At 41.0% G+C, this 27629-nt stretch overlaps 1 protein-coding gene and 1 long non-coding RNA gene across 3 annotated transcripts; one reads left to right on the forward strand and one right to left on the reverse strand.

Annotated features, from left to right (window-relative positions):
- The first annotated feature begins 108 nt into the window (after window positions 1-108).
- Window positions 109-8874, forward strand: LOC311438109. Of its 2 annotated transcripts, XR_014693923.1 has the most exons (4): window positions 109-3951; window positions 7029-7090; window positions 7476-7539; window positions 7695-8874. It is a non-coding gene; the product is annotated as an uncharacterized lncRNA (long non-coding RNA). The 2 variants fall into 2 exon arrangements; XR_014693924.1 differs by lacking the exon at window positions 7476-7539.
- Window positions 4433-27176, reverse strand: NAT10 (N-acetyltransferase 10). The gene is made up of 28 exons (XM_084522162.1): window positions 26983-27176; window positions 26519-26610; window positions 25783-25954; window positions 25330-25452; window positions 24583-24644; window positions 23693-23807; window positions 22293-22400; window positions 21350-21483; window positions 20883-20976; window positions 20489-20587; window positions 19819-19955; window positions 19180-19304; window positions 18613-18763; window positions 18055-18151; window positions 17167-17283; window positions 16176-16277; window positions 15988-16062; window positions 15453-15569; window positions 15132-15265; window positions 13237-13285; window positions 12532-12625; window positions 12334-12444; window positions 11066-11238; window positions 10416-10535; window positions 9350-9448; window positions 8883-8956; window positions 6389-6472; window positions 4433-5227 (listed from the first exon to the last, which is right to left on the reverse strand). Exons 1-28 carry the CDS (start codon window positions 27088-27090, stop codon window positions 5134-5136), a joined length of 3060 nt encoding a protein of 1019 aa, XP_084378288.1. The 5' UTR covers window positions 27091-27176; the 3' UTR covers window positions 4433-5133.
- Window positions 27177-27629: the final 453 nt, after the last annotated feature.

Raw genomic sequence — 27629 nt, forward strand, 5'->3', positions numbered from 1 at the left:
GAGGAACAAGGAGAGAGGCAACTCCCTTGAGGAAGCGGGGCAGCAAGCTGCTGTCACCGCTGCTTGTAGAGGAGAAAGAAGACTCAGAAGCTAGACTCAGCTCCCCAGGAGGTTTTGTGTATAAGGGACCCATTAGCGCACAGCAAAGAAAATAGAAATTGCCCTCACAGCACTATTTGCCCAAGCAAAAGAGCGGGTCACAAAAAAAGCTTCTGTTGTATGATGAAAATTGCAGCATGGCAGGGAAAAAGGCCTTAACCACAGCAACTCAGATTGGCCCAGTCCCAGAGCTAGAGTCAGTGCCAGTGCTGTCTGTTTTCCTACTGGTCATAACTTGAAAACAAGCAAGCCACTTCAAAACTGTTCAGCGGGAGTGCATAGTCAAAGCTCTTTGCTTCCCCAAAGCCCACTGGACGGGCAGCTCACTAGCCAGGACTTCACACAGCACTCCACTTTCAGCTCAGCCATGAGAAAGCTGCCGGTGCCTTTTACCACCTCTCTCCCCCCTCAGCCTTTGCATACCCAGCACACCAACTAGAGGTTGTTTTTATACCCTCTCCGGACAGCCCCCCCGCACCTCACCACAGCTGTGGCAGGCAAACCTCCCCCTGTACGCAGAGCCTGCTGCAGCAGTACGGATCCTCAGCACCACTGGTTCTCTTCCTCCCAGGTACCTCTCGGAGGTCAGCCCCCTCCAGCTGTCAAAATAGCTCACGGGTCTCCGAGCAAGCAGGATGATTCCACTGACAACTAGGTCACATCTACCCACCACCTGCAGGGAGCTGCTCAGCTAGACGCGGCTTCCCGATTTGCCTCCAATTAGCCACAGCACTCGGTCACTGCAGGCAGACAAGCTCACTGGGCACAGGAGAGGAGAGTGAACGTGCAGCAACGTGACAGGCACTAGATCAGCAACCCAGGAGCACTGAAAAAGGCTGTAAGCCGACTTTGTGGGTTAGAAACAGGCCTGAAACACTACTGCATCTGGTTACTGGGTTGGGCAAAGAGCTGTCCCACTGAATAGGAAGCCGAGCTGGCTTTGCCTTTGGATGAACGCACGCACTGCGATCAGCAGTACACCAGACCAAGTATACACAGCCCCCTCTGTAGGGGATCCTGCATACACAATAAACAGGAACCAGCTCACCATAGGGAAACTTATATCAAATAACACACAAAAGACCCTAAAATCTAAAGATGCAGAACCCACTCTCTTCTCAGCTCACGTTTTGCGACGCTCTTAGTGTGCTGCTGGCTATGGACAGACACGTGTTCCTGCCTTGTGGTTGGACTGCATTCAACTAGCCCTTACTCTAGATGGAATTTTAACACAACCTGACTGATCTAAAGCACAGACATATTAAAAATAAATAAATATATATATATATATACCCACCTCCCTCACTTATTTTAGTATTTGAGGGCTTTTTTCCATTTTGCTCTTCAAAGGGCAATCAACAGACAGAGGAATCCAAAAAGCTGCCAGAAATCATAAAACGTACACGGAAAACTTGACAAAGAATGGTTCAACTCTGAATACATACATTTTCTGTAGAAGTAGCAAAATTCTGTTTAAACAAACTCCCACTCTGGAATGGAGGGGCACAGTCATTAATAATGCCTAAGAAGTACAAGTATAAACATGAAGCTCAAATCCTTCAAGTCTTTTACTACAACTAAAGGACACTGAGTTCACAGATAACAAAGCAGAAATTGCTACAGTCTATTACAGACAGAAAGCAGCAGAGGCAGCTCAATGAAGATGTCAGCCAAATATCAAAATCCTGATTTGCTTGAAGAACCCAGTTTAGTTTTGCCCACTACCTTCCACACTGATTTACAGATAATTTACAAGAATTTTTGCCAGACTACATAGTTATGTTCATTGATCACCTCCTACGTAACACAAATGCTTCCAAATTGAGTGGGGAAGATGCCAGCTTCCTATTTTACTTCACACTACTTAGTAGCAATGGTTTGCAGATTTTTTTGCAGAAAAAGCACACAAACAGCCGTGATGACACCACCATTCTTAATCTGCCTTTATTTCTGAAGGTATCCCATGCCTTTCTCCCCAGCATCTGAGCACCCACAGACTGCCAAGCTCTAACAACACACCGAACGTTGCTCATTTTGACACGCTGCCAGTTTGGCGCCTGTGTAGGTAAATGTACTTTCCCCAGGACAGTGCCAGTAGGACAGGCATCAAGGTTTTCAAGACTGCTGCCTACTAGCGTGACGCCGTATTTCCTGAAACAGCCAACCACCTCATCTGGCTTGAGGTGCATGGAACAGCTTCACATCACAACCCCAAGTAAAGGGGAGTCCCCAGGACCACACAGGTCACAGCAGAAACAGAGGACAGTCAATTTGTACGCTGATTAATAGCTATTTAGCATAGCCTTTTAAATAAACAGACACTTTGAAGTATTTTTCAGTTAAAAAAAAAAAGCAACACAAAACGTTTTTGAACTTTCTAATCACTTGATCCCCCATTTAGCCGTTAGAAACACAAACCAATTTCTGCGCCTAAACACATGGCTGTTCTATAACACAAGTTCTCTTAAACCTTACTTTTGAGCCCATTATTAGAACTAGAGTTTAGCAGCACTCTCAGACATGCATTGTAGTTTGCATCTTAAGGAATTAATGTTTTCTTATCACAACTAACTTGCAATTAAAAAAAAGCCTTCAGATACTGTCAGCTACTAGATAGTAATACCCAGAGCAAGTAAAACACTACCATGCAGGCGAACAAACCAACAACTCACACAGAACCTGAAATAACTGCTGGTACTGTATCAGTGCTAAGTTTCAACACACTTTGAAGAGACTCTACAAGCGTTGAAAGCTTCGACTTGCAGCCTGTTAGACCACAGCTGAATCCCTCAATGTTGAGCATAATAAAGTAGGCAAGCCAATGTTATCCAGACACCACACACTAAATATTTGATACCGCTTTCTTACTTGACCACCATGTCAAGCACATCTTTATAAAACCTCCCTGAAAGAGCTAAAGGATGCGACCACCTTGGGACAATCCTTAAAAAAAATAAAATTATCTTTTATTACAATAATACCTCAGACAAATGTGAGCAACTCTAGAGGTTTTTTTACTGAACTAAACAAGCCACTGGAAAACCACAGTCCTACAGGAAACCATAGGAAATATTTTTCTTACATGGGGCTTCCCCAGCCCAACTGAAACAGCAGATCCCCACTAGAGAAGAGCCTTCCAGCCAGCACCCCTCTGGGCTACCAATGCTCGACAGAACTGCTTCTTTCTCAGCTGGCTGTGGAGTGTCCCCCAAAAGGGCTACAGCACTAGCCCCAGCCCCACATAACAGCTTGCTTGTTTGTCTCTTCCAGGACCAAGGCAGGCAGACAACTAGACAACAACATCCAGCAGACTCCCTAAAGCAAGGAGACTCTTCACCCCTTACCAGTTGTCCCACTGTTAACAATGACAGTAAAAAGAGAGAATTTACACTCACCTTTTCTTCTTGACAACTTCCCAGGTAGCTGTGAAGAACCTCATACTTTGTGTCTTCCCTGTCTGCTCTTTTCACAACGTCTTTAGAGCCTGTTCAGTGCAGCTAGCCACCACATCATTGCTGCAGGGTGCCAGCGCCACTCTTTCAGCACAGCTGGGAGATAACAGGGCTCCTCATTAAGCCTTTAGAAGCTGCAGCTGTAGATCTCAGGGCTTAACTGCCCCCAGCATGGGGGCTGTATTGCTGCTGCTGACTCACAAAGTGGGCTGTTAACCAAAGGTATATATAAAGGCTGTGCTGTGCAAGGCTCATGTTTACTTAGATGCTTCATAAAACAGCTTCCTAGAGAACACGTAGTGTGTTTTAACTGAGAAAAAATTGGTGCTTCAGAGATTTACTGGAAATAGGAGCTCTGAGATCTACAAACAAATAGAAAGCGGCTATGTATCACCTGCAGGTAAGTCTTTCTTTTCCAAATCTTTATGCTGGAGCATCAAGCTAATGCACCAGGGCAGCAAAGTCTGGGGCAGGAATGGTTCTGTGTCAGAGTTTGCCATAGTTTTGATGCCCCTGGATTCTGAGAGCTACCAGAACTAGAGCAGTGCAGTCCCAGAAAGTCCTAACTCTAGACTCATACATTTTTACTGCCAAGTAGGAACCACCAAAGAGCAGAGCTGAAACTTACCTGCTTGACTGGCCCCTGAACTGGAAAAGCAGATCACTAGGACCAGGTGTCAGTATGATAGTGCTGATTTTCTGGCAACCTTTACACAAAGCTTTCCAACAAAGTCAAGTAGTAGGCCTAGGTGAGCAGATAGCAAGGGAGACACAACAGCCAGAGCTACTCTTACAGCACCTGTTAATCATCCTATCCTGCTTGAGAACTAGAAAATGTAAATTATTGAGCTATGGAAATGCTGAGACCTTGTAAGCAAGCGTGAATGCAAAAGAGCCTTTTATTACAGCTGCTTGAGCAGCACAGTAAGTAGGAACTATACACCACCTTCCAAAATAGAAGTGTTCATTGTATACCCTGAATTCTTGTGAGCAAAGACTACATCATTGACAACATGGTTAGAGCTCACTGAATAATCAGCTCCAAATTAAAAAAAGTGAGCTGTTGCCCACACTGAAAATCCCCTTGAGCTACAAAGGAATGGTAGCACTACTGAATCAGTAGCTGAATATATCAAGATGTACTGCAATGCTAAAATGTAGTCACATACCACAGGCTAATGCATTTCTATCGTTTGCCCACTCTTTTTTTTTTTTAATAAAGACACCAACAACTATGAAGCAACAAAGTTTACAGACTGATCTCTCCTGTCTGAATGAAAACTTTGTAGTTGCTAAGGCACCCTCATAAGATCCCAGTGTGTTGCACAGTGCCTCACTCAAGCTCTGCAATCACACTTCAAAAAAATCTCCACAGACTGTCTCCTGGCAGTATCACTGCACTTCCCTTAATACAAACATTTTTAAAGTGCCTCTAAGGCTTTTCTTTTTCCCTAGCTCTCACCCCCCTGTCCCATTCCCCACCCCCCCAAAAAAAAAAAAGTCTTTTGATTTGAAAGGAGAATAGTACTTCTTGAGTACAGACCAGTCACTTGTTAATTCAAGTTCACTGATTGTCTTTAAGTCATTTCTTCCACTTCTGCTTTATATCTTTAGTCTTCTTAAATTTCTTCTGTTGCTTGGGTCCTCTTGCTGCTTCTAGTTTTCTTTTCTTCTCACTGGGAAACAGGAACAAAATATTTGTTTAAAATACACTGGGAAGCCCATCCAGCTGCAAAAATCTTGTTGTAAAAAGCAGAAAGGATCTATGTAGAAATGGTTGCTTCAAGGCCTCCCAGAGAAAGTGACTGAGAGAAAATATTTCCAATTTCTTGGGTCATTTAGAATGCTACAGAAAGCATGAATAAGAGTATGGCCTAGCTTCCCACTGTCTTGAGATTCTTTAACCCAATTTGAATCCCATGAGATCTTGATTTTTAGCTGCATTTTGTTGTTGCTTTTCAAGACTAAGTCTCCTAAAGGCAATTCATTTAAGGCATCTGGAAGTTGGAGTAACTAGAAAAAATATTATCACTGACAGTTGTAAATTTAAGTATACAATTTTTTTCCTGCATTAGATTCTGAGTACAGCAAACATGACAGGGCTCCAATCTTTATAAGCATTGATGAGATTCTCTCATTTCTGTAAGGCTTTTAGAAACTCTCAGCTTCCAGCATTCATGAAAAGAACATGAATGCACACAAGGTAGAAAAGAGATGCAAAAAACATCACATAATTACTTCAACCTTCAGACACCAAGGGAAGGGGCAACAAGCAAGCAGGCCAAGTCCCAATTATAAATTCCCAAGGAAGAGGTGAGGAAACACTCCATGCTGGGCCAGGTAAAAGAAATAAGATGGATGAAAAGGAAGGAACTGCAGAAAGGCACACTCAGCATTTTACAGACTTAAACTCTCTGTAACTGAATTCCTATTTTCTCCAATGGGATTATCATAGGCTTCCACCCGGTGCTAGCCCCCAAGGCAACAGGACAGTAATGTGAAATGAGTTTGTTCTTTAGAAGTGTCCCCAGGGAGAAATAGCACCAATTTGTGTGGCCAAGATCAAGACTTAACCACATCAATAGAAAGAGTTGCTATAAGCAATTGAGTTATATGCAGACAAGACTATAATCTAGAGCAACAAACACACAAGCCACAGAAGCACTCTCCATTAGAGGAATGCTCATACCCTGATTTCTCTGGAAAACTGGGAAAATATTAAGGACATTACATTAATTGTTATCTGAATTAGCTCTTCAGCTTCACCCTTTTGGGAAAAAAAATGCAGTAAAGCTAGCAGGACAAGAGAGACTGTAGAGTATTTCAACTTCCCTAACCTTTTCACACTGACGATGGAAGCGTTCTGTCCTGCTTTACTCAGCACCTCATTCCATTCTTCATCATCCCCCCGGATAATATACCTAAGTGAAAAGGGTAAAGGAAAATTCAAGTAAAATTGCCAGACCAAAGCAGGAAAAGTGATTATATTGTCAGATACACAGTATACTTCAAACAAAGCTACTGCATTAGCACCCAACAAAACCAGTATGTAGAAATGCATACAAAACTAGACTGGCAAAGAGATACAACAGCTCGTCACAACTTTGTCAGCAGACTCATTCTGAACTAGGTCGATAGCAACCAACAATTGTCTTCATCCAAAGCTGGTCAACAGCAGATGAAGCTCTCTCAGGAGCTGCTATTGTAAACATCACGAAACTGTTCTATGAAAGCTTCTCATCAGAAAAGCAGAATGCTTAACAGAGTATATCTTTTATGAATGTAAAAAATAAGGCCACAAAGGTGTTAGTTTCCATAGCAGTGGCGTATACTTCTCTGCCCACTAGATTTCCTAAAACACACACTTTCAAACATTACAGCTCTAAGACTGACAAACACAATCAGAACTATATTCACTATATAGATTTTGTTTCTAAAAGGTTGATTGCTTTTTCTTTTTTTTCCTCCCCCACAAAGGAGATGGATGTCTGTGGTAGTAAAGGAAGAGGCTGCAAAAAGCAACGGCTTATAACAGAAAGGTAAATTAGCAGCTGCTCTTAGCCAGCAGTAAGCTTGAATGGTAGTTTTTCTGCATCCATCCAGGAAAAACTGAAGACCTGCAGGTTTCTTTTGGAAAGAAACTAAAACAGCAACTGCTATTCAGCTAAACTCATGTGCTGTGGTTCTTGTCATTATGTTCAAGTACCCTCAAAATAACACAAATTTAACTAGGCAAAGCAGTCACGTAGCAAGGCTAAGTGGTTGCTCTGTATCTCAAGTTCTTAGAGATTCAGATTAGATTAATCTTTGGTTATACAAGGTGAAACAACACTGGACATCAAACAGCTCTGTCTGTTCTATTAGCTTTCTATAACCTGTATTAAAAAGTGTTCAAAATAGATTTTTGTCCCTCTTTCCTTATAGAGAAGAACATGAATCTGTTTCTGGATAAAATAAAAAAAGGAGCATAGTCCAAAATCACAAACAGGTATATCATACTATCAAATCTAGTAATTAGAATTTTAATTCTTTATAAGTTCTGGTTATCTTGTTTTCCTAGTGTGATTGACTTACAAGTAACTTCAAATCACATCCATTTTTGTCTGACCCTCAAATGAGAGGACCAAAGACTCCTTTTCTCAGATCTAACAAACTAGAGAGAAAAGGGAGAGGATCAGAGTGGCATATGCAACTCCCATTGGCCCAGAAAGAGAGACATCTGCTGACATTTCAAGGAAGTTGCTGGTTTGGCAATTCTGTATTCTACAAACTGTCCAGCTCTACAACAGCTAAAAGCATCTGCACGCTGCAGTTAGTAAAGGAAGCTCTCTCTTGTTCTTTTATGTTGGTTTTGGGGTATTTTATGTGTGGGGTTTCTTTTTCTTATTAAAGAAGAGAATACTAACATTAGCCAGGTACTAATTTTTACTTGAGTTTAAGACAGCTGAATACAGAAAAGCTGGACAGCAGACAACAGGACCTGTGTATCCTGGTTTGAGGAAACTAATGACCATTCCTAGAAGCACAATAACTGTCAAATTATAAACAATCCAAAGCCAGGCAGTTTTTTCATTACTCCAAATTACAGAACTATAGAAGTTACATGTGCAACATACATACCATACACAGTCAGGATCAAGACTGCCCTATAGATACATAGTAAGAGTTCTTGCCACAATAAGAGTAATTTAAATAAAAGACAAAGGAGAACACAAGTAAAATAAAGTGCTCAAGACCATGTCCAAGGTACCGAGAATTGAAGTGGCATTTCCACATCTGCTGTGTGCAGTGCTGCAATGATGAACCAGCCCCAACTTTAATAATTCAGTTCTATGGTTCCAAAGACAGATCTCACTGATGATCGGGTGTGGTCTTTTGCTTTTTGTTCAAAAAGGGGCATCAGTAACCTCATGCTTGGCAAAAAGTAAAATTCATGCCTATGACACACTTTTCAGGAAAACAGTTCATGTATTGAGTTAAGCGGGTGAATGACACTGAACAGATAAGTTCTGTTACTGAATTTAACTCATACTGGAAAGAATGTTGCGAGTATGAAACAAAGGAACTGCTAGCAGAGCTGATCAAGACAATTATTGGCTATCAGGCACATAATATCTAACACTTCCATTAGAGTAGCAGCATATGCTTATCCCACATGGCTACCATTGAAGAAACACTGCTATTTCTCACTTATTGATGGTGTGAGATCATCATTTTGTGACTACAGCCTTCTGCACATGACTCAGCAAGATGTACTAGTGCTGGTGACCCAGCATTCAAATAGATACCAGAGGAAAAGTGGATTTGACACTCATACAGATGAGTTCTTACTGTGTAAGGTCCATTTCTTTTAGCTTCACCACTTCTTGCTTGTGTTTTTCTTGGAATTCCTTTGCGGCTTCTTCCTACAAAAAGGATAGCACAACAGATGCATTAAGTTCTGACTGCAACAGTAATCATATAATACAAGCAAAACTTGTTTCCCCACTAAAGAGAAAAAACAAATACTAGATGATCCTACAAAGCTTTTTTCTGTAACTGCATTTTTATGTAATCGATATATATATAGTTGTAATGCATAACTCCAAAATCTTTGTGGGTTCTGTGAAAATCCGTATGGCAGATTAACACAACATGACTAAGAATGTAACGGCAAAAGCTGGTTTTATAACTACCACATAGTGACAGAGGTGACACACAACTCTAATCCAAGAAAATTTAGATTACAAGGCTTCTATGCTCAAAGGAGTTCCATGAAGAGTGCTTATATATGTATTAAGAAGAAAGTTCATAATTACCAAATCATCATTTAAAGATTTAATTGTTGGTTCCATTACAATATCCTTTGTTGCTACCATCTGTTCCTCCACAGCCTTTTCCTGGACAGTGTTGAACAACTGAAAATGAAATAAACCAACACATGTAAGACTCAGTGTTTCTTCTACAATTGTGCTTAAAAATAAGTAATGAATGCTGGTTGTCCCCATGAAACTCTTGTAACCCTGCGAATATTTTCAGTTTACTTCTGATGCATACATTCCATCATACTAAAATAAAAAGCTCAAAGCTTCTTCCTGAAGGCAGAATTACACATAGCATTCATTAAAGGTATAAAAATAAAAACAGCACACAATGTCACTTGCATAAATGGAGAGAACTCACAGTTAGCAACATTCTATATCAATATGCTGATTTGATGAACATTTGTAGTTAAGTGTTATGCAGAGCATAGCATCTCTCCAATGAACATCTTATGCCACACCACAGAACCTTCGCTAACATATTCTGTTCCTTGAGAACTAGAGGCAATAGGCTGCACAAGTGATTGCAAGCAGCTAGCAACTTTTATGTCTGTCTTTTTCCTTAGTAACTCATCACGCTACTCGCTTTACTGCAGATACCATGGGAAAAAATAGACCCAAAACTTCCCAGTAATTTCACTAGACTTAGGTCCACCTCTAAATGACAGTAGAGAAAGTTTTTTTGTTTGGTTGATATAAAAAAAAAACAACAAGCAAACAAAGGCAGAGATGCTGTCAATGCAGTGAACCATCATAAACAAATGTCTCAAGTTCAGCTGGCATCACTAGCTGTATGTTCAGCATTTTGGTTTGGATCATTTCAACACTTAAAAACGTAACATTAGCACTCTTATTTGGGACAACACAATATAAATCAAAGCCATAAATACCTGCTTTTTGCCACTAGGATCTTCCCTTCTTACAAACAAAGTTTACAGTCAATTTTTGTGGACATGTTAAAGATACATAATTCCAATTCAGCTTTCTACTAGCACCAGGCTCAGTACTGGAATTATACTTTAGTCTGATACACCCAAGGCAAAGCTCATCATGATGCAATTACCTGGACTACTTTGCGGATGATTCTGTTGAAGAGGCCCATCAACTGACTGCTGGGCAGTTCTACCTCCTTTTCCAGTTGGTCCAGAGATTTGTGCTGTAGGCCAATCCCTAAAAGAAGGGCCTGAGGAAATGACATTTCAGTTAGAGAGGCTTTTAGAGCAAACACTTACATAAATATTATCTTCTATGTCCCTGACATTTTACCAAGTCCTTGCTCTACTCAGCTAATACAAGGCTCCTCTGGTACAAGCTCAAGCTTTTCTCAGATGCACTGAACACCCCTATGTTATGCTGTAGTCAGCTGGCAGCATTCCATACTTAGTGCAAATGAATATCTCTCTCCTGAGGTACAGCTCAAGAACCAAAAGATTTTGAGGTGCTTTTAAGCCATAGTTCACACAATATTATAAACACACAAAGTACTTAACTGAACATGCAACAGTATGATCTCTGCAGATTTTATTCAAAGCAAACACTAAAGTTAGAACACAAGCAGGAGAAATCATAAAGAGGACCACAGAAGTATAAATCAACTGAAGCAAAGGCTTCTTTTTAAAAATTACATGAAATGGGAAACTAATCCAAAATTAGGAGACAGCAGAAAAGTACAAAAAGAGATGAAGCGTGGCTTGCTCTCACAGTGATACATACCGACTGTGCAGCTGAGAGAGAGATATCACCCAACTGGTTGAGAAAAAACATCCTGGCAATGGTAGGTACCATATCCATGATGAGATGATAGTCCACCATGTTGCGAGAATACATCTCTAATCTCTTCAAGTCATATGGGATGAAAACAGATTCTAATTCAGCACGGCTGATGGCTGAATGATAAAGAGACATCACTGTCAAGACTGTTCTTCACAGCTCTCCAGGATCTCATTATTTAACTAACTCCTTTTTCACATCATTGACTGAAGGCCAACTGCTATCCCTGAAGTTCACTTTCCAACACACTTCAGAATTCAACTCACTAGGTATAACACTGCTACTAGGACTGTCTTGGTTATTCCAAGTCTTTTCAGACAGAAATATAACCATATGAAGAACATTGCAACTGTCAAAACAGACCAGCTTATCAACTCAAACATGCCAGAGAAAGTAAAAACAGTGAAAACTGGGAATCAGTTTGCTCAGACTTTCAATGTATTACACTGGTTTTGCTGATAAAAACTTTCTTTGTAGCAGCAACCAAACCTCTTTCACCAAGACAGATACTAAAACCCACAAAATGCAGATTACCAAGTTCTCTCAAGAGGACTACCCTCTGTTAGGCTTACTGAGAAGACATCAGTTTGCTTTTAAAGAGGACTTTTAAGCCACGAGGGACTGTTGTATTTGCCTTATCTGGCCCTTTTTGTTACTACCTGTGTGTTCACCCTAGCAAGTGTTGCACTAAGACCAAAGAACACACAGTTAACTAAAGCCTTTCTCTTAAAAAGACATATAATTCGAATTTCCAAATTTCTGATGACAACATTCTCCCTAAGATCCTAAATTAGCTTCTTTGCCTATTGACCTTTGATTCTCAAGGCTTCTCTTCTAACTCCATACTGGATTTAGTAGACTTCTTTATTCATTCACTGGATTTTGTTTTGTCGTGCCTTTAGCTGCCAGAGTTAGGAGCCCTCTAATTTTGGAGTACTTAAATCTCTGACTGAAATAAAAAAAGCACAGAAAAAAAAAAATCACCACCACCCCAAACCACTACCTGTTTTTAATTGGCAGAAAATGTCCTGTTAGTTTTTACTCAAAAATACAAGCTTTTTTTTTTTTTTGATGATGGAAACAAAACACCAAGAACAATTCGTGGCACCTCACAAGAAGCATCATACCATGCATGTGCTTGAGAACTCTGATAAACCTACACAAAGACTTTAAATTGCATTCTAAATGAATATATGAGCCAGGGTACTCACGGGGTTGTGACTGCTGTTTGATATTTTTGTTCTGTAGAATATTCAATGCCAACGAAGGAGAGAACGTGCTGAACTGGTAGGAAAGCAGAGAAAGGAAGCGCCTCCTAAAATCTACAGGACAAGATGAAGAAACAAATGACTCCTGTGGACCTCTACAATAAATATTCCAGAATATTTTTCTAGCATTAGCTCAGTTACCTTTCCAGAAAGCTGTAAGCCAAGGCTCCTGTTCAGACTCCTCTTCATTCAGCATCTTCAGCATGATGCATGAATGCTCACCAGTCAGGTCATTCTAATAATGAAGATACATTTCCCATCATCTCCACGAACTGTGTATACTCTATGCTAAACCGAAGAAGGCAAGGGTCTTCTAAACCAACAACTCATATATCAACTGCTACTGATCACCACCACCAAATATAAAGCTGATGAACTTCTATAATTTGGTAAATCCCAGTGCTGAGAGATTTTGGCTTCTTGAGATAACCACCACTCACCAGTGTTGCAAATCGCAGTTATAGCTCAAGAGCCAAAAAAAAAAACAAAAGGAAAGTGGGATGACAAGGGACAAATTATTCTCTCCAACAGTACTGTAACAGCTAGTGCTTTTTAAACACCTAGGGAAAGCAACAGCATTCAGTTCAAGGGCCAATTGCATATTTTACCAATAACAACACTGAACAGATGCACCTTTGTTATAATTTTTTAAGTGCAAACTATTCAGAGGACCACATTCAAAACCCTAAAATTTGAAACACCAAAGAACAAAAATGAACACAAAACAAACCCCAAATGTAGTCTCAGAAATTTTTTTACCCAAATCACATCTCACAGAAGTTAATGAAAAGATGCCCAGTGATTTCAATAGGGCTGGATTTCATTCAGAAACAGTATGCTACTTACTGGTGTTTGCCTTAGATAAACTGGCACAAATCCAGCACGTTTCCAAAACCTAGGGAAAAGGATAAGAGAAAGTACACTGAGAATTATGGAGCTGTTGATTTTGTAGTAATACTTGTGGTTACATAAAATCTATCTACTGCACAATAACAACTGTTGAAAGGTAGGCACTACCCCAGCAGCTAATAAAATTTACCACTGACAGGAAGTTCCGAGAGCAATCAAACTGACTGAGATTCTAAATTTGAGGAGTGAAACAATGATGACTGTGAAAACAGAAAATGAATGAGCTTTCAAAGACTAACAGATAAGACACAAGAACTCTTGAATTCAGCATGTTTCCAGGACCTCCTTTAAAAAAATGCAAACTGGTTTTGATCACAAATACTACAGACTCCTAAAGTATACCCCAGGGAAGGTCTGAAGGATTTACAGTTTACTTCAGACTTCAATGAATGCTGACTTTCCCTGGCAAATTCCAGGTTTCACACAATCACTGGTGGACCAGACAGAATCCCAATCTGACCTGCAAAATCCTACTAACATCCCTTTCCATCCTCCTTTTCCTTCTTGCATCTTCGTTGTGAACTGATACTACAATTCATTTTGCCCAGGAAAAGGAGGACTAGTAATAAAAAGACCTGCTAAGACAAAACATATGGCATCCTAGACAAAAGAAAGAAGCCAAGCCCCACAGCAACTGTCACTGGCAACCCACCTCCGCAGGCCACAGGATGACTACCCATTAGCTGTGCAGGATGAGGAAGATTTTAGCCCTATATGTGCATCCCTAACAGACAAATAATTTTAAAAACATAGTAGTCAAACACTTTATTGTCATCCTCTGCCCTGAAAGAGATTGTTCAATAAAGACATCTGAACCATTTGCTTCATAATTTGCAGAGATTAAGACTTTTTCCACAATTCACCATCACGTTTTGGCATGAATTTTGCTGCATGCTTGCCATGGAACAAAACAGGCTACAGTCTCTGTGTCTGAAATGCCAAATCGCACACAGCTGTCTAACAGCTCTGATTGGGTCAGTCACAAACTGGCTTCCTTGGGTCTTTTGTTGGACTCAATCTTTTGTGAGATGGTCCCCTGCAAACAAGGATAAGCCAGCAAGGGAGCAAAGTTTCAGGTGATAAATGACTGCTTTGCTGTTAGGCTAGTAACAGAAACAATTCTGCATTATTTTGAAACTTTCTCCCACACTTACCACACTGAGAAAGTCTGAAAAACCTAGATATTTTACAGATTCTCGTAATATTTAAAAACAGTTAACATTTATTATAAAATTTTAAGTTCTAATACAGAACTATAATTTGAAATGTAGAGAAAATTTAAAAATTTTAATAAATGATTTTTTGCTGCAGTAATTCACTTCTTCCTTGGTGAGGAAAAAAAAAAGAGAGAAGTAGATGCAGTTGCTACTGGCAAGTGTTTACAGAAGGCAGGAAACAAACAACTAACTTTGAAGTTAGCAGCAGCTCAAGTTTCTACAGGTCACAAGAAGGAGTATTTAACTTCCTACTTACTAGAGATGTTCTTCTCTAGCCTAGAAAAACTGATCAATTAAAGCTAATTAACTCTTCAGAAGGGTCACAGAGAAAATCAAGAAGGGAATGGGTTTTCCCTCAGGAGGGGTTTGAGGAAAATTTACCCTGAAGGATGCATTAAGTGCTTAGGTTCAGCCCTACCGCACAAAACACGACCTTGCAGGAGAAGAGGGCTTGGAGCTGCCCAGATTTAGAAACCAAGTGAAACATGCAGAGAGGAGAAAGTCTATGGGGTAAAATACCCGCATCTATATCTACATATCATTTACAAATTACATATATTCTATTATTTATATAGTTATATTTTTGCACTGGGTTTAAACAGAACAAGGTCTTACTTGAGTAATCTTGGTGTTAGGCCATATGATACCCCTAGATAGTCTAGACTTTCAGCTTGTCTCTCGCTTAGTTTGAGAAGTAAAGGGGGCAAGTCTTTCCGGGGCGTCACAACCTCTTCCAATAAACTAACAGTCTGAAAGAGAAAGTGGAAGTGGGTTAGTAGCATTCCTCATGGCAATTTGCAAATTAAATCTCATATTTTGTACAGAGAATAAATACAAATATTTCATCCTTACACAGAGAAATCAATATTGAGATTTAGTGAGAAGCAGACAGCTTTAGTACAACAGAAAATACAAGAAACGTACTGAGTTCCATACCTCACTGCTTACAGTTGCAATTTCTTTTGGCTTCTGAATTGTTTTTTCTTCCAAACAAGGGAATTGGCCTTCATAGTACATCTGCAGTAAATTCAAAGCTCTGCTGCCATAGCCCATCTGTGAATTATGAACAATGCTACATAAGCAAAGAGATAAATCTATTTTTTAAAGCAGGACAACATTTTCCCCTTAAAATTCCATTAACAATCACCCGTTTAGAAATTACTCAGCCACTGCAAAAATGCATTTTGTTTACTACACAGGAACTCCATGGGGAAGAAAACTATAGACCCTGATGGGTGACCAAAAGCACAATAAGAGCTCAGTCGGTAGCTCAAGACAGTATAATAATTCTCATTGATTATCTCTGGCACTCTGAAAATACCAAACACCACTGTGAACATTTGGTAATCTCATAGAAAGTGTCACTGGATCTTGATTGTACACGGGGCCAAGTAGAACTTAGCTCTGCCTGTACAGCCATTCTCTCGTGGTACCACTGCTGACTACTTACAATAGGTTTCAAAATATTTACCCCCTGATAATCCGGATGAACTGCAATACGAACAACACGCCCACCAGAGAGGCCGCCAAAGTCCGGGTCTTGGAACTGCATAAGAGACAAGAGTCAATTTAAAGTACATGGAAGGGTGCCCTGGAAATAAGCAGTAGTGCTGAAAGACGTCTTGGGTGTGGGTGTGAGTACACAGCCACATTATTCACCTGTTCTGAAATGGTCCAGGGAATAAGATCACCAGACGCCTTCTTTCCCCTAGAAAGGCTGTTCATGATAGACTGGCGAGAAATCTCCCCTTCCATGCACACCTGACAGAAAAGGCAGAAGACCGTGAATGGAGACAAAGTGCTTTATCCCAGAGTCACTCCAATACAGCGTAAACAAAATTTATCCTCAGTTGCTGAGACCACTATGCAGTATTGACATGTCACCTGACCCCTACTCTGCAACATGATAAACAAATGTGTATGAGCCAAACAACAGGCTCTACCCCTACAAGCAGTCTCAAAAGGCACACCAGTGAGCCAGCCACGTATATCTGGCACAGCAGGCACTACAGCACGGTGCAACAGAGGCCTGAAGAGACTAAAGCATACAATGTGCTCTAAGTGTTTTCTGTAGTCTGTCAGCAGCAAACGTAAAATCTTGTCCCGCCCAGTATTTCTCTTTAAGAGTCAAATACAGCTTTTTTTTCCTTTAAGAAATAGTCGACTTAACTAGTTGCACTGAACACAGATAATTAAGAATCCGTGTTCTTAAGGAAGAAAGCATTTAGTCAGATATCTAACAGTCAAGGACTGAAATATTTCTACATCTCTGAACATCTGTATCTAAGGAATTTGTATTTTTGCAGTAAGCAGAATGAACCAGTGAATCAACTCTCCTTAGCATGAAGTTGAAATGAGAGGAGAAAGTCATTTATTGAACCAATAATTCATCTCCTCAGAAGGCTTCTCGGCACAGACTATTTTAGAGATTGGAAAGTCTATATGAAGGGATTAGCTTCACAATATACTTATAGAGCAATTAGTTTTAACAAAAGAAAAGTGGAAAAAAAAACAACAGCCTTAATGCACTGCTGTGGCACTTAAAAACACAGCCTGAAGATATCATCTACTCCTAGACAGTACGCTGATGTCTCACAGTGTATCACTGCTTCATTACTGAACAGTTCACAGTTATATGACGCTTTCTCACCTGGACAACAGCAAGTACTTCTGGTAATGAGTTCTGGGTAGGTGGAACAGGAGGCAAAAGGCAAAAAAGATGATGGGCAGGTGCGTCAGATAGCATCTGGAGGTCATTGGGAGAGTTCTGGAGGGTAAATACACATCAGAAAGCTCAAGTATTATTCCATGAGAAGAGCTTCAAAGTCCTGTATAGTGTTAGTAGCTGACTTCTACACATTCCTCCATTTTTCTCAATTTACGGCTATTAAGGGACTTAGAACTAGTACTGTACTGATGGATGAAGCTCCTCACAGGACAGCTCATGGCTGTTGTACTACCAGACAACATCTGTTTTGTTCAAGTGAAATCTCTTGCTCTTCTGTGTGTAGAACTGACACTGACATTTCTACTTTCACATAGCTACTTACCTCTACTACCAGATCTAAAATATTTTTTGAAGTGTCAGACTTTTAGTACTCATTACTTCACCATTTAATGCCTTCACCAGCCAAATTTAATAGTCACCCATGGTCTTGAAACTGAGATGAATTATTACTTTTATCAAAAGTACAATGATACTACTCTTTTGGTTAATTTGAGGCTACTGAAATATTGTGAAGTGAACAGTAGAGGGTTCATCACTGATGAACCCCAACAAACTTGCAGGATCATCTAGAACTTAGTCTCCAGGATTTCCCAAGACTAAAATATTCTAGATATCTGTAAATCCAGTGTACTCAGCTAAGGCTAAGGCAGAAATCTTCTCAGGAGAATACAGATCTGTATGTAACAAAATACAACTGAAGCTGTCCAGAAAATCTCAATTAGGCCAATGAAATTAGACTGCCCTCAACAAGCAGTGCTCCCTCCACAAAATTCCAAGCTGGACTTTTGATAGAAGTAGCATGAGCTTTACCTTGTAGTGTGAAGCCACATAGAGGGCCATCAGTCTCTGTAGAAAAACTTCTGATGCTCTGTGGTAACAAAAAAGTGTGTCTCTATTTACATAATATCTAAACACAGGGTTAAGGAAACAACTTTCCTGAGGGGAAAAAAAAAAAAAAAAAAGAAAAAGAGCTCTTTGTTGGTTTAGGGGTGTTATTTTCCATGCAGCCTTAGGCTATATGCTGGCTAAAGTTCTTATAGCCTACAGCTCTATCTACAAGTAAGAATGACTGCATAGTGCTCCTATCTTTCACACTCCTCATCCGTAAACCAAGATTTCCTTGCATTCAATACATTCTTAGGATTGTCTCTGCAATAAAATGCATTGGTAATGTCCTGGTAACACAAGCCACCAGTCTTACAAGGCAGTGGTAACAGTTCAGCTCCAGAAGTGTGGTCTCTAGCCAAAAGATCGTGCACTGAGGTAATCATGTCATAGCCTGAGAAGCCACTACTAATCAGTTTGAAAAAGCATCCTTCACCTGAAAGCAATGTATTTTATCAGAATACACCATTTGAGTAAGGATACAGGTCACAAGTCTCAGGCAGCGGGCAGCCAGAGATAATTCTGGTGATGTTGAGACAGTCCAAACACAGCAGATCATTCAGCCACTTTTCAACAGGGTCACCAGGGGCGTATCTGATTGACTCATGGAGGGAGACTTCGTGCAATGTACGAGCTGCAAACAGATTTCAGAGAAGAACCTCTAGTACAGGAAGTTACAGCTAGCAAAGAATCCAATAGGATCACTGTCCTATGTACAGTTCCCAAGGGATTAGAAACACACCAAATCTGAACAGAAGAGAAGACACTTGAGAAGAAACTGCTCTAACTGGAGCCTTCACAGCCTGTTTCTTCATATAACATCGGGAAGAAGGTACAGCAATCATTACTTGCATAGCTGTTATCCTCTAAATGACTTTACATCTGAAAATCATGAGGAAAAAACTTAAAAGAAGAGTTCCTTCATTTTCCCATACCACTACCTTCCTACAGCTGCAAAGTACATGGACACACGGGACACACACAGGGCTTGTCAGGCAGCAGCACCACGGATCAGGGTTGCACGCTGCAGCCCAGAATACAATTGAGTACCTGAGGTGAGTTTAGCTGTAGCTGTAGATTTGTTCTCTGCTGTCATGGAGACTTGGGCTTGTGCACTCTGCTGCCGGAGCTGCTGAATAAGCTTCAGAGACAGTGATCGACCAGTACCCTCATATCTGAAAAGCAGAAGACAAAAGCCTGAAGCAAATAACCAAAAAGCAATCCTGAGCCATGGGGAAGCTCCAACAGAGAACTATGCTGCTATCCAGAGCTGTGTGACATTCTGAAGCCTGTAATGGCCCCAGACATCTCTGAGAATTGTTGCCTCTTGATGTTCTTGCACATGTAGGACAGAGCAGCTTCCTCTGTCACTTTCTTACGCTCAGCATACTGGAAGTAAGGCGGCACTCTTCCCTGTCTCCTAACAGACTACAGAATGTTTATCTGCATGCTCCCTGCAGCAGAACAGAAGAGGTGTGTATGCTCAATGAACCTGCAGTGGAAACAAAAGTAAAGCACTGACTGACTCCTACTCTTGGTTATTCTGAAGAGCAGTTCCATGCGATCAGGTATCAGCATGACCTGATTGTGATAGCGTGCAGTAAAAAGAGAAGCACTGTAGATACGAAACAGTCCATTAGCACTCGCACAACTGCTTTCACAGGTAGACAGCTGGTGCTCAAGCCTTACCCATTGATTGTAGAAGCCATAAAAACCAGGTAAGGGCCTAGCAGATTTTTCACCAGGGGGAGAGGAATGGCAGCAGCTTCATCAATCACAACAAGTTCAGCCTGACCCAGTTTCACAGAATCAGCAGGGTGTATGTACTGTAAGGAATGAGAGGATATCATCACTGTCAACAACAGCTCTGGGATGTAGGGAAAGGCCAAAACTGGCAGAGATGGAGCACCGAAAAGCTGTTTGTTTTCCCTGTTCATCATGAACAGATAAGAGAACCCATGGCAGAGGGTGCATGTTCTCTACCAAGGGCTAGGTAACACATATTGTTTTAAACATTTCCACAGACACTTTTTTGGATAGACCACAAAAATATAGGAAACCTAATCACTGGAAGCATATGCTCTTCCTTCACTGTTTGTTTCACCTTCCTTTAGTTTCAAGAAGGAACACACGATAACCATGGAGGCTTTGTAACCTACAAGTTATTCACAGAAAGAACTAAAACATTTTGTGAAACTCACATGTCAAAAAGAGGGTCTGCCTTAAAGCAAAATCAATCAGTATAGTTACATATTACATAAAATTAACATGTTTTAAATGCAAACAACTACAGCAACCAATAATGTCAACAATTACAAACAAAAAGCAAAAAGGCAAGTGTGCAAACAAAGCTGGTTACCTGAATGGTTTGTCTGTGCTCCTTGAACACATTCACTCTGATAACAGCCTTGTTAAACTCAGGATTTAAAGACTGAACGATCTCATAGTCTAGATGTTCCTGAAAGAAAACATTGTTAAACAGTATTAACAGGCCAAGATGTAAGAAAAACATTGTTTACCATTATCATCAAAATAAGTTTGCTACATGTGTCCTGACCTTTCAAATTACACATAAAAATTCTTGTAACAAAATCTTCAGAAGCAGGAGAACTGAGGAATTATTTACTCCTGTTAAAAACTATTTTCACATATAAAGAAACTGATTTTCCTGACTTATAATAAGTATATACAAGTGTACCGTGAGCCACTTTCAGGCTCACAGTAAATATTGTAAAATGTTTTGCTCTCCTTACCTGATACTGCAGTGCATCAAAGCCTTTAAATATGAACTCAAAGAGAGTGTGAAGGTTATCAGGACTTGGAGATGTGACAAAGATGTTGGAGTAACTGCACACAAAAAAAAAAAACAACACGAGTTTAACTCTTTTTTCTAAGAGATTTTTCATATACACAGAAAGGATAAGTATATATATGTTTAATATGCGGGGTTGATTTTACTTAATTACCAAAACACAGCAGGTTCCCTTAGATACTTATTTCACTTTTGTATGAGTAATTAATTGATTTTTAAAGACTGAGGAGTTCTGATTACTATAAAACAGAAAAACTTGAGCATTTGTTTAAGTAGCAAATGAAAGATGTAAGAACAACAAAAGGGAAGGACGTAGGTCTGGAAATTATAAATATATTCAAATCTGGTCATCATTTTTTTAAAACTCATGGATGCAAATGAAACTTGGAGATGGGGCACATTACTCACCCAAAAGCTACTGCTCCAGCAATAGCCAGTCCCAAAGCAGCAGATTTACCACGTCCCCTGGCTGCTGTTAATGCCACAGTGCTCCTCAGAGTCTTCTCTGAAATGGCTTCAATGAATTTAAGAACTGCTTTTGCCTGATGATCAGAAAAATGTAGAAAACAAAAAGCAGCTGTTGTTAAACTGCTTTCAGAACTTTATTTACTTAGACCTACCACTAATGCCAGGCAGCCTTTCCTTAGAACAGGAAGGAGAAAAAGACAACATGGGCAAGCTGAACATTAAATCCCAGATGAATAATGAAAGAAGCAGTTATCTTGACCCAGTGAGTTCTTGAAATTAGCAAGGTCAAAACAAAGATAACAACTAATACAGCTCAATTACTACTTTCATGACACTGATCCCATAATATATTCAGTACAACAGGATGATGTACATGCCTAGGGAGCTACCAGAGGAGGAGGATGAACATACCTGGGCAGTGAGAAGGCCTACTATGAAAGGGTTTTAAAGCAGTGCACAGGTCTGGGAGCCTCCACAACAACCTGCAATTTCTCAGTGAATACTCTGAAAGAAATTGCTGTAGGGCCTTGATTTGCACTAGTCAGTGATTCTCAAATGACAGCAGGAAAAGTGTCAGAGACAGGAATGAGGGCACAACACAACCTGATATAGATTATGAGGATTATAGACGAAATGTGGACTTCTCCAGATCAGCTTCCTGTCTCCATTCTAGTCCTTCCACTGTTCTCAACTTCATAAAGAAAATCACTGATACTGTCTTTGAGCTACCCTGTCCAACTAATTTCAAGGCAGCTTTCTCCCTAAAACAACCCCCATCAATGTTCATACTCTCAGATATGATTACTTGCAAAATGAGACAAACATCTGCACCTACACTGACTTGTCAAATGCATAGTTTCTTCAGTTTAAGCACCACACCAACCTGATCCAGGGTTTTACAGCCATCCACCAAAACTCCTACAGGTTGTGTATCCTGCAAGCTCTCCTTCAGCTCTTTCAACTCCAAGTCTTGTGGCCGGAGGCTATCTTCCTATAAATACAGTATTTAAAAGATTAATAAAGGACACCTTAGCACAATTATACCTTTGTGATGTCTTGTGATATCTTTTATCAGGCAGGGAGATATTTCAAAGAAAGACTTACAACAAGTTGAATATGCTCCCTAGAGACAGAAAAGTTTAAATGGACAGACAGGCATTTAATACTGACTTTAATGCATTTTCAAGAGAAATACACAAGAGGTATCCTGGCTTCCCCAAGTTTGGAAGAAAAAAGTCAAGTATTTTTCAGTAGATGGTAACCGGATAATGGTAGTGCTAGGAAGAAGAGACCTTGAACAAGTTTTCTAAAGAATTTAATTCATTTTTCAGTCTTCAGGGTATGCCAGAATGTTATGATCTTTGTTATACCTGTCATATGGGGTGCATACTGGAAAACTACTAGGGGGCAAAACTACTGTAGCAACAGATCAGTTTTCAAGCTAATGTCAGGATTTTCAAAGCCAATAAATGAACTTGGACACAAAAGAATTGCCAATTGTCACTGATTACCAAAAGCATCTGCTTACCCATCCAACAGATGAGCATTTGTGCCACTGCCAACATAGTTAGAATGTTAAGTGGTTGTTATTTGTTTTTTTACATCAGTGTTCTGTTCAGATGTTTTTAGCGTCTCTGACAGAATCAATGATGTTATTTCCTTGGACACACAAATCAGTTCAAAAGCTCAAATATTTCTGTTTAAATTGCACACCACTTTACTTTCAGCTACAATTGAAAGTCATGAAGGGATGCATTTTAACAGTGCAAGCTCTATGTCTGGCTTGTATTCAGTGAATGCCTTCTTATATCTGACATGCATAACTCAGTCCGAAACTGAAGTAAGTACCACAGTTCTGAGGTACCAGGTGTCTCCTGAACTTGTAAGGGGCTTTTTCCCCCGAGTGTTTTCTCACTCTCCAGGCCCTGAAATGTGTTTTTATTTGTCTCCTCCCAGCTGTCCATCAGCCTAAAATCTCTTTAAGCTCTTCTGAAACAGCAACCACAGCAGTTAAGCTCCACCTCACGAGGCTAAACGGCAATGCAGCAAAATAAATAAACGCAGGCAAGTACAAAAAAAGGCTGAGGGAAAAAAAAAGAGGAGGAAAGAAAAGACAGCTTCCCGTACTTCACCCATGTGAGGTATATTTTTTGCAAATCATTCTTCATCTGCTTTGCAAGACCATTATTTGATATCAATCAGGGTGAAAAGTTTCCTCTCTTTAACACTGTTCTACTCAGATCAGTTTCTCTCAAAGAAAATTAGCTGATGTAGTCTACTGACCTGTGACCGTGGTGGAACAGGCGTGATATTTGCAACATGACTGGAGATGGGCAAGATGTTCAGCTGATCATCAATCACGATGCAGTTCTTGCATGACGCCAGAGACAGAATGAACCTGAGCAGTCAAGCAAAGGCAAATCAGTAAAAGCAGTACCAACATTGTTTCATTTTCGTAGTTAGTTAACTCTCTTTTCTAACCCCAAACATGGTATTTACAGCAAGAGCTGCTTACAGCTGAGCTAAGTTCACACAACTAGCTGTGCGTCTCTTACCATAGAATCAGGATGGTCCATGCAGAACAGACATCCACCTACCAGGACGCCTCTAATGAAGACAGCTTATTTCAGACAATCTCCTAAAACAGCTAGAAAGTGACTCCCAGCATTTAAATGGGAGGCAGCTGTATAAAAGCTTAAGACTTGAATCTACAGCAATTGTGACACATGCAGACCACCAAAGATTGTGGTCAATTACGGCTGCTTCTTCATCCTTCTAGCTTCTAACACCACATAACCACCACCTGTATGCTAAAGAACAAATTTTGCATTTCTTCAATGGCTAGGGATAGATACGGCTCAGTTAAGAAGAGCTGCCTATTCAGTACATCAAAAGGGAAGAAAACACCTTTACAAGAAAGTTCTAGACTACAGAAAAGACCCCGCGGTGAGCAGTTTTCTCTTTCAAGCTAACGTCAAAGGTATCTGACTTACTAGTCATGTGGAGCATACATTGCTACAGAGCATTCCAAGAACAGGACTCAGAATACTTTAAAAATTAGGGCCCCTTTGCACATCCCTTGTAACATCATGCCAAAATTTTGTATAACATTTCTCCAACAACAACTTATACTGAGCACACAGCCGAGATGCTTTACACTCACAATAACATACCTTTCATTAAACCGTCCTACCACGTCCTGGTGTGCCTCTGTTCTGTATCGGGAGTGCACATCCTGAAACAAAACGAAAAAGTCAGTCTGGAGAAGGAAAGGTGGTAACCGTGACACGTACAAGGTTATTACTGATGGAATAATCCAACACCTTTTCCACTCCTGTGGACCACACCCTCTCTCCCCAGTTTTATTTGCTGTGAGACATCCACTTTTTCCAAATACTGGTTTAAAGTGTACCTTTCCCACCAATACTTTTCACAGTGGTCTTACGTATTCTTCCAGACTTAAAAGTCAGTTCTGCCAGATACAGAATGCTTCAAACAACCAAGGCATACTAAGACAAAAGTCCGTTGCTTTAATTCCCCTACTAGCATCGTTACTAATAGAAATTGTTCCTGCTTTAGGGGTAAGTATGCTCAGGGTGAACAGATCATATTTAGAAATATATAGGAACTGTGAAGCAGATCTTGCATAGCGTTGGGTCACAAAACACCAAAACATGTTTGTCACTTAACTTTTTTGCATGGATCAACAGTATAAATACTTTTTCAAAGTACTATGAAACAAAAGAACATAGTTACACTTGTTGGCAGAACTGCCTGACCACAAGACTCCTTCAATGATAAACAAATGAAAGCTGGAAAAATGACAGAAAGACCACAGCCCATAAAGAAAGAAAAAAATAACCCCTTAAGTCACCAGCCGAACCTGCCTATGTAGAACAGATGTGTTACGCTGAACATACCATGGTCATTGTATAGAGCTGCTTCAGCGAGTTCATAGACCTGAGGAGAATTACCACAATTCCGCCCCCTTCTACTGTTTCAACAGTTCTAGCTAGCAGGTTTGGAGTCAAGGCTTCAAAATCCTAGGAAATACAAAAAAAAAAACAAAAACACTTCAAAGTTGCCTAGAATTCACTAGTGCAATTAGCATCTACTGAAAGGAACAGAAAATCTAAATGCATAGTTTCTCAAAGTTTGATTCAAACTTAATATTTGCATTAACCCATTTCCCTTTAAAATTCTGCCAACAAGGCTATCTCATCCTTGCAAAACTCATAACAGATACAAAAGAACATCATAATTTAAATAACAGGAGCAACAAACAGCCTTTAAACTGAAACTTTAAACCTTCCTGCAGCCTTTAAACTGAAAGTAACTGATAATGGTGTTATGTCAAAAGTTTAATTCCTTACCTGAAGTACACACATGCCAAAAGTGTTACCAAGGATCTTATGAGTTTCATTGTAATAGCAGTAGCGAATGTTTGTGGCTGCTATAAATAACTCAAAAGGATCATCATGTTTTATGTTCAAGGTTCCACTTTTAATCTTCTTCTGTAGTTGTCTCATTCTCTTCTTACGGTGGCTAGAAAACAAAATTATACAGAAATTTTCTTGGGAAAAGGTTTGTGAAGACTGCTCAAAATCCTACTTCAAAGTCTAATTGGAATTCAGAGCTCAGCCTCCAAGGATCTTGTATCATACATGCTGCATTCGTGGTATGTTCCCATGTGCCTTCAGCCCAAAGCGGTGGAAGTCACACAAGAACAACAGCTGTTTTTGCAAGAAACCACTTGGTAGTAATCATGTAGTTTGATGTAACACTTCCCTTCTGACTTTCTGCCCAGACTGTAAGGATGCATGCAAATCTAAGAATTAAAATTTTAAACCCTTTTTCAAATTAAAGTAATTCCAATGCCTAATCTGTACTGACTCCTACACAGTACCTCATGCTGATGTCAACTGTATTACTGAAGCCAAATTTCAATTCTGGAAAACTGAACTTCCTGTAACTCCTTCAAGAATAGATCTTGTTTCTCCTGACAACCGAATCGCTCAACCCCTACTGCGCAGACCAGCCGCAGAGCTTTTGCTTCACACAGAGCACTAATGGCACTTACTGCAGCACGAGACATGAGGAGCATCTTACCTGCTAAAGCCCAGCTCCTTCTTGTAACACCACAGGACAGAGGGTCTGGCCTTTACAGTGGCTTTAGACAACATGTGGTGAAGTATAACGACCTGCCAAAGCACAGAAACACAAAGAGAATGGGGTTTAGTGGCAGACTGCTACCGGGTACCTCCGGTCCAAGCTGCGCTGCGGTGACATCTGCAAGATGACTCACTGGGTAAGGCACGGCTTGAGAAAAACTGTACGGGTGGACAGAGCAAGCTCCTGCCAGGCAGGCAACGAGACGTCTTTCTACCTCATTAAAAAATAAAAATAAACCCAAATTGCCTCTAATTGCTTTTATGTAACGTTCAAAGGCTCCTCAGGCAGACGGTTAACAACCAATTCTCCGAAATCATTTCCAGCGCTTTCGCCTTTCCGCAGCCGTCGGGAGCCTCACGCTCACCGCACCCCCGGCCCGCGCTATCCCCTGCGGGGCTCACCTGGTCTTTGCCGTGGTCGCCGACCACCACGAAGAGGGCCCGCTGCCGCTCGGCCACGCCGTTCTCGATCAGCACCCGCAGGCGGTTGTCCACCTTGCGGCGCTGCATGGCGGCGGCCCCCCCCTCTCCCCCGCCGCCGCCCCTCAGGCGGCCGCCAACGGTCCCTAACGGTCGGCCAACGGCCGCTCTCCCGGCACCAACGGCCGCCGCACGCGCCGCACCACGTGGGAGCCGCGCGGCTCGGGTCGCGCGCGCGCCGCAGCGCGGCAAAGGACCCCGGGCGCCGGGGCTGCCCCCGCCGAGCGCCTGCGCGCGCGCTTCGGCCTCGAGCCGCCCTCAGCGCCTCAGGCCTGCAGCCCTCGCCCCGCTTTTGTCCGAAATAAAAACGCAACGCACGTGAAAAGGGCAAAGCCCGGGGGCACGGTGGGGTGTTTTGTGCTGCCGAAGTGTGAAATCCCAATAAGTCTGAAGCAGCTCGTAGCCCCGAAGCTGTGCTGTGCAGTAAAGCCAGAGCTGGTGCAGTTTTCCATACAATATCACAAGTTGCAAAGCGAAAATTCGTGGCTCTGAGCTGGTTCCAATCCCTGCAGGATCGCAGAAACTCTGTCTTCCTTCTCAAACTGACAGCACGACTATCCCTACCCTAA

The sequence above is a fragment of the Aythya ferina genome, assembly GCF_964211825.1.
Source record: "Aythya ferina genome assembly, chromosome: 5".
Lineage (NCBI taxonomy): Eukaryota > Metazoa > Chordata > Aves > Anseriformes > Anatidae > Aythya > Aythya ferina.

Bases quoted from the DNA above. Each gene is read 5' to 3' on its own strand.
- NAT10 (XM_084522162.1), bottom strand. From the start codon at position 27,090: ATGCAGCGCCGCAAGGTGGACAACCGCCTGCGGGTGCTGATCGAGAAC. The intron at 12,626-13,236 runs GTAAGTAGCATA...CTTCATTATTAG, and splicing joins TTTATCTAAGGCAAACACCA to AATGACCTGACTGGTGAGCA. The intron at 9,449-10,415 runs GTAATTGCATCA...TTTCATTTTCAG, and splicing joins TCATCCGCAAAGTAGTCCAG to TTGTTCAACACTGTCCAGGA.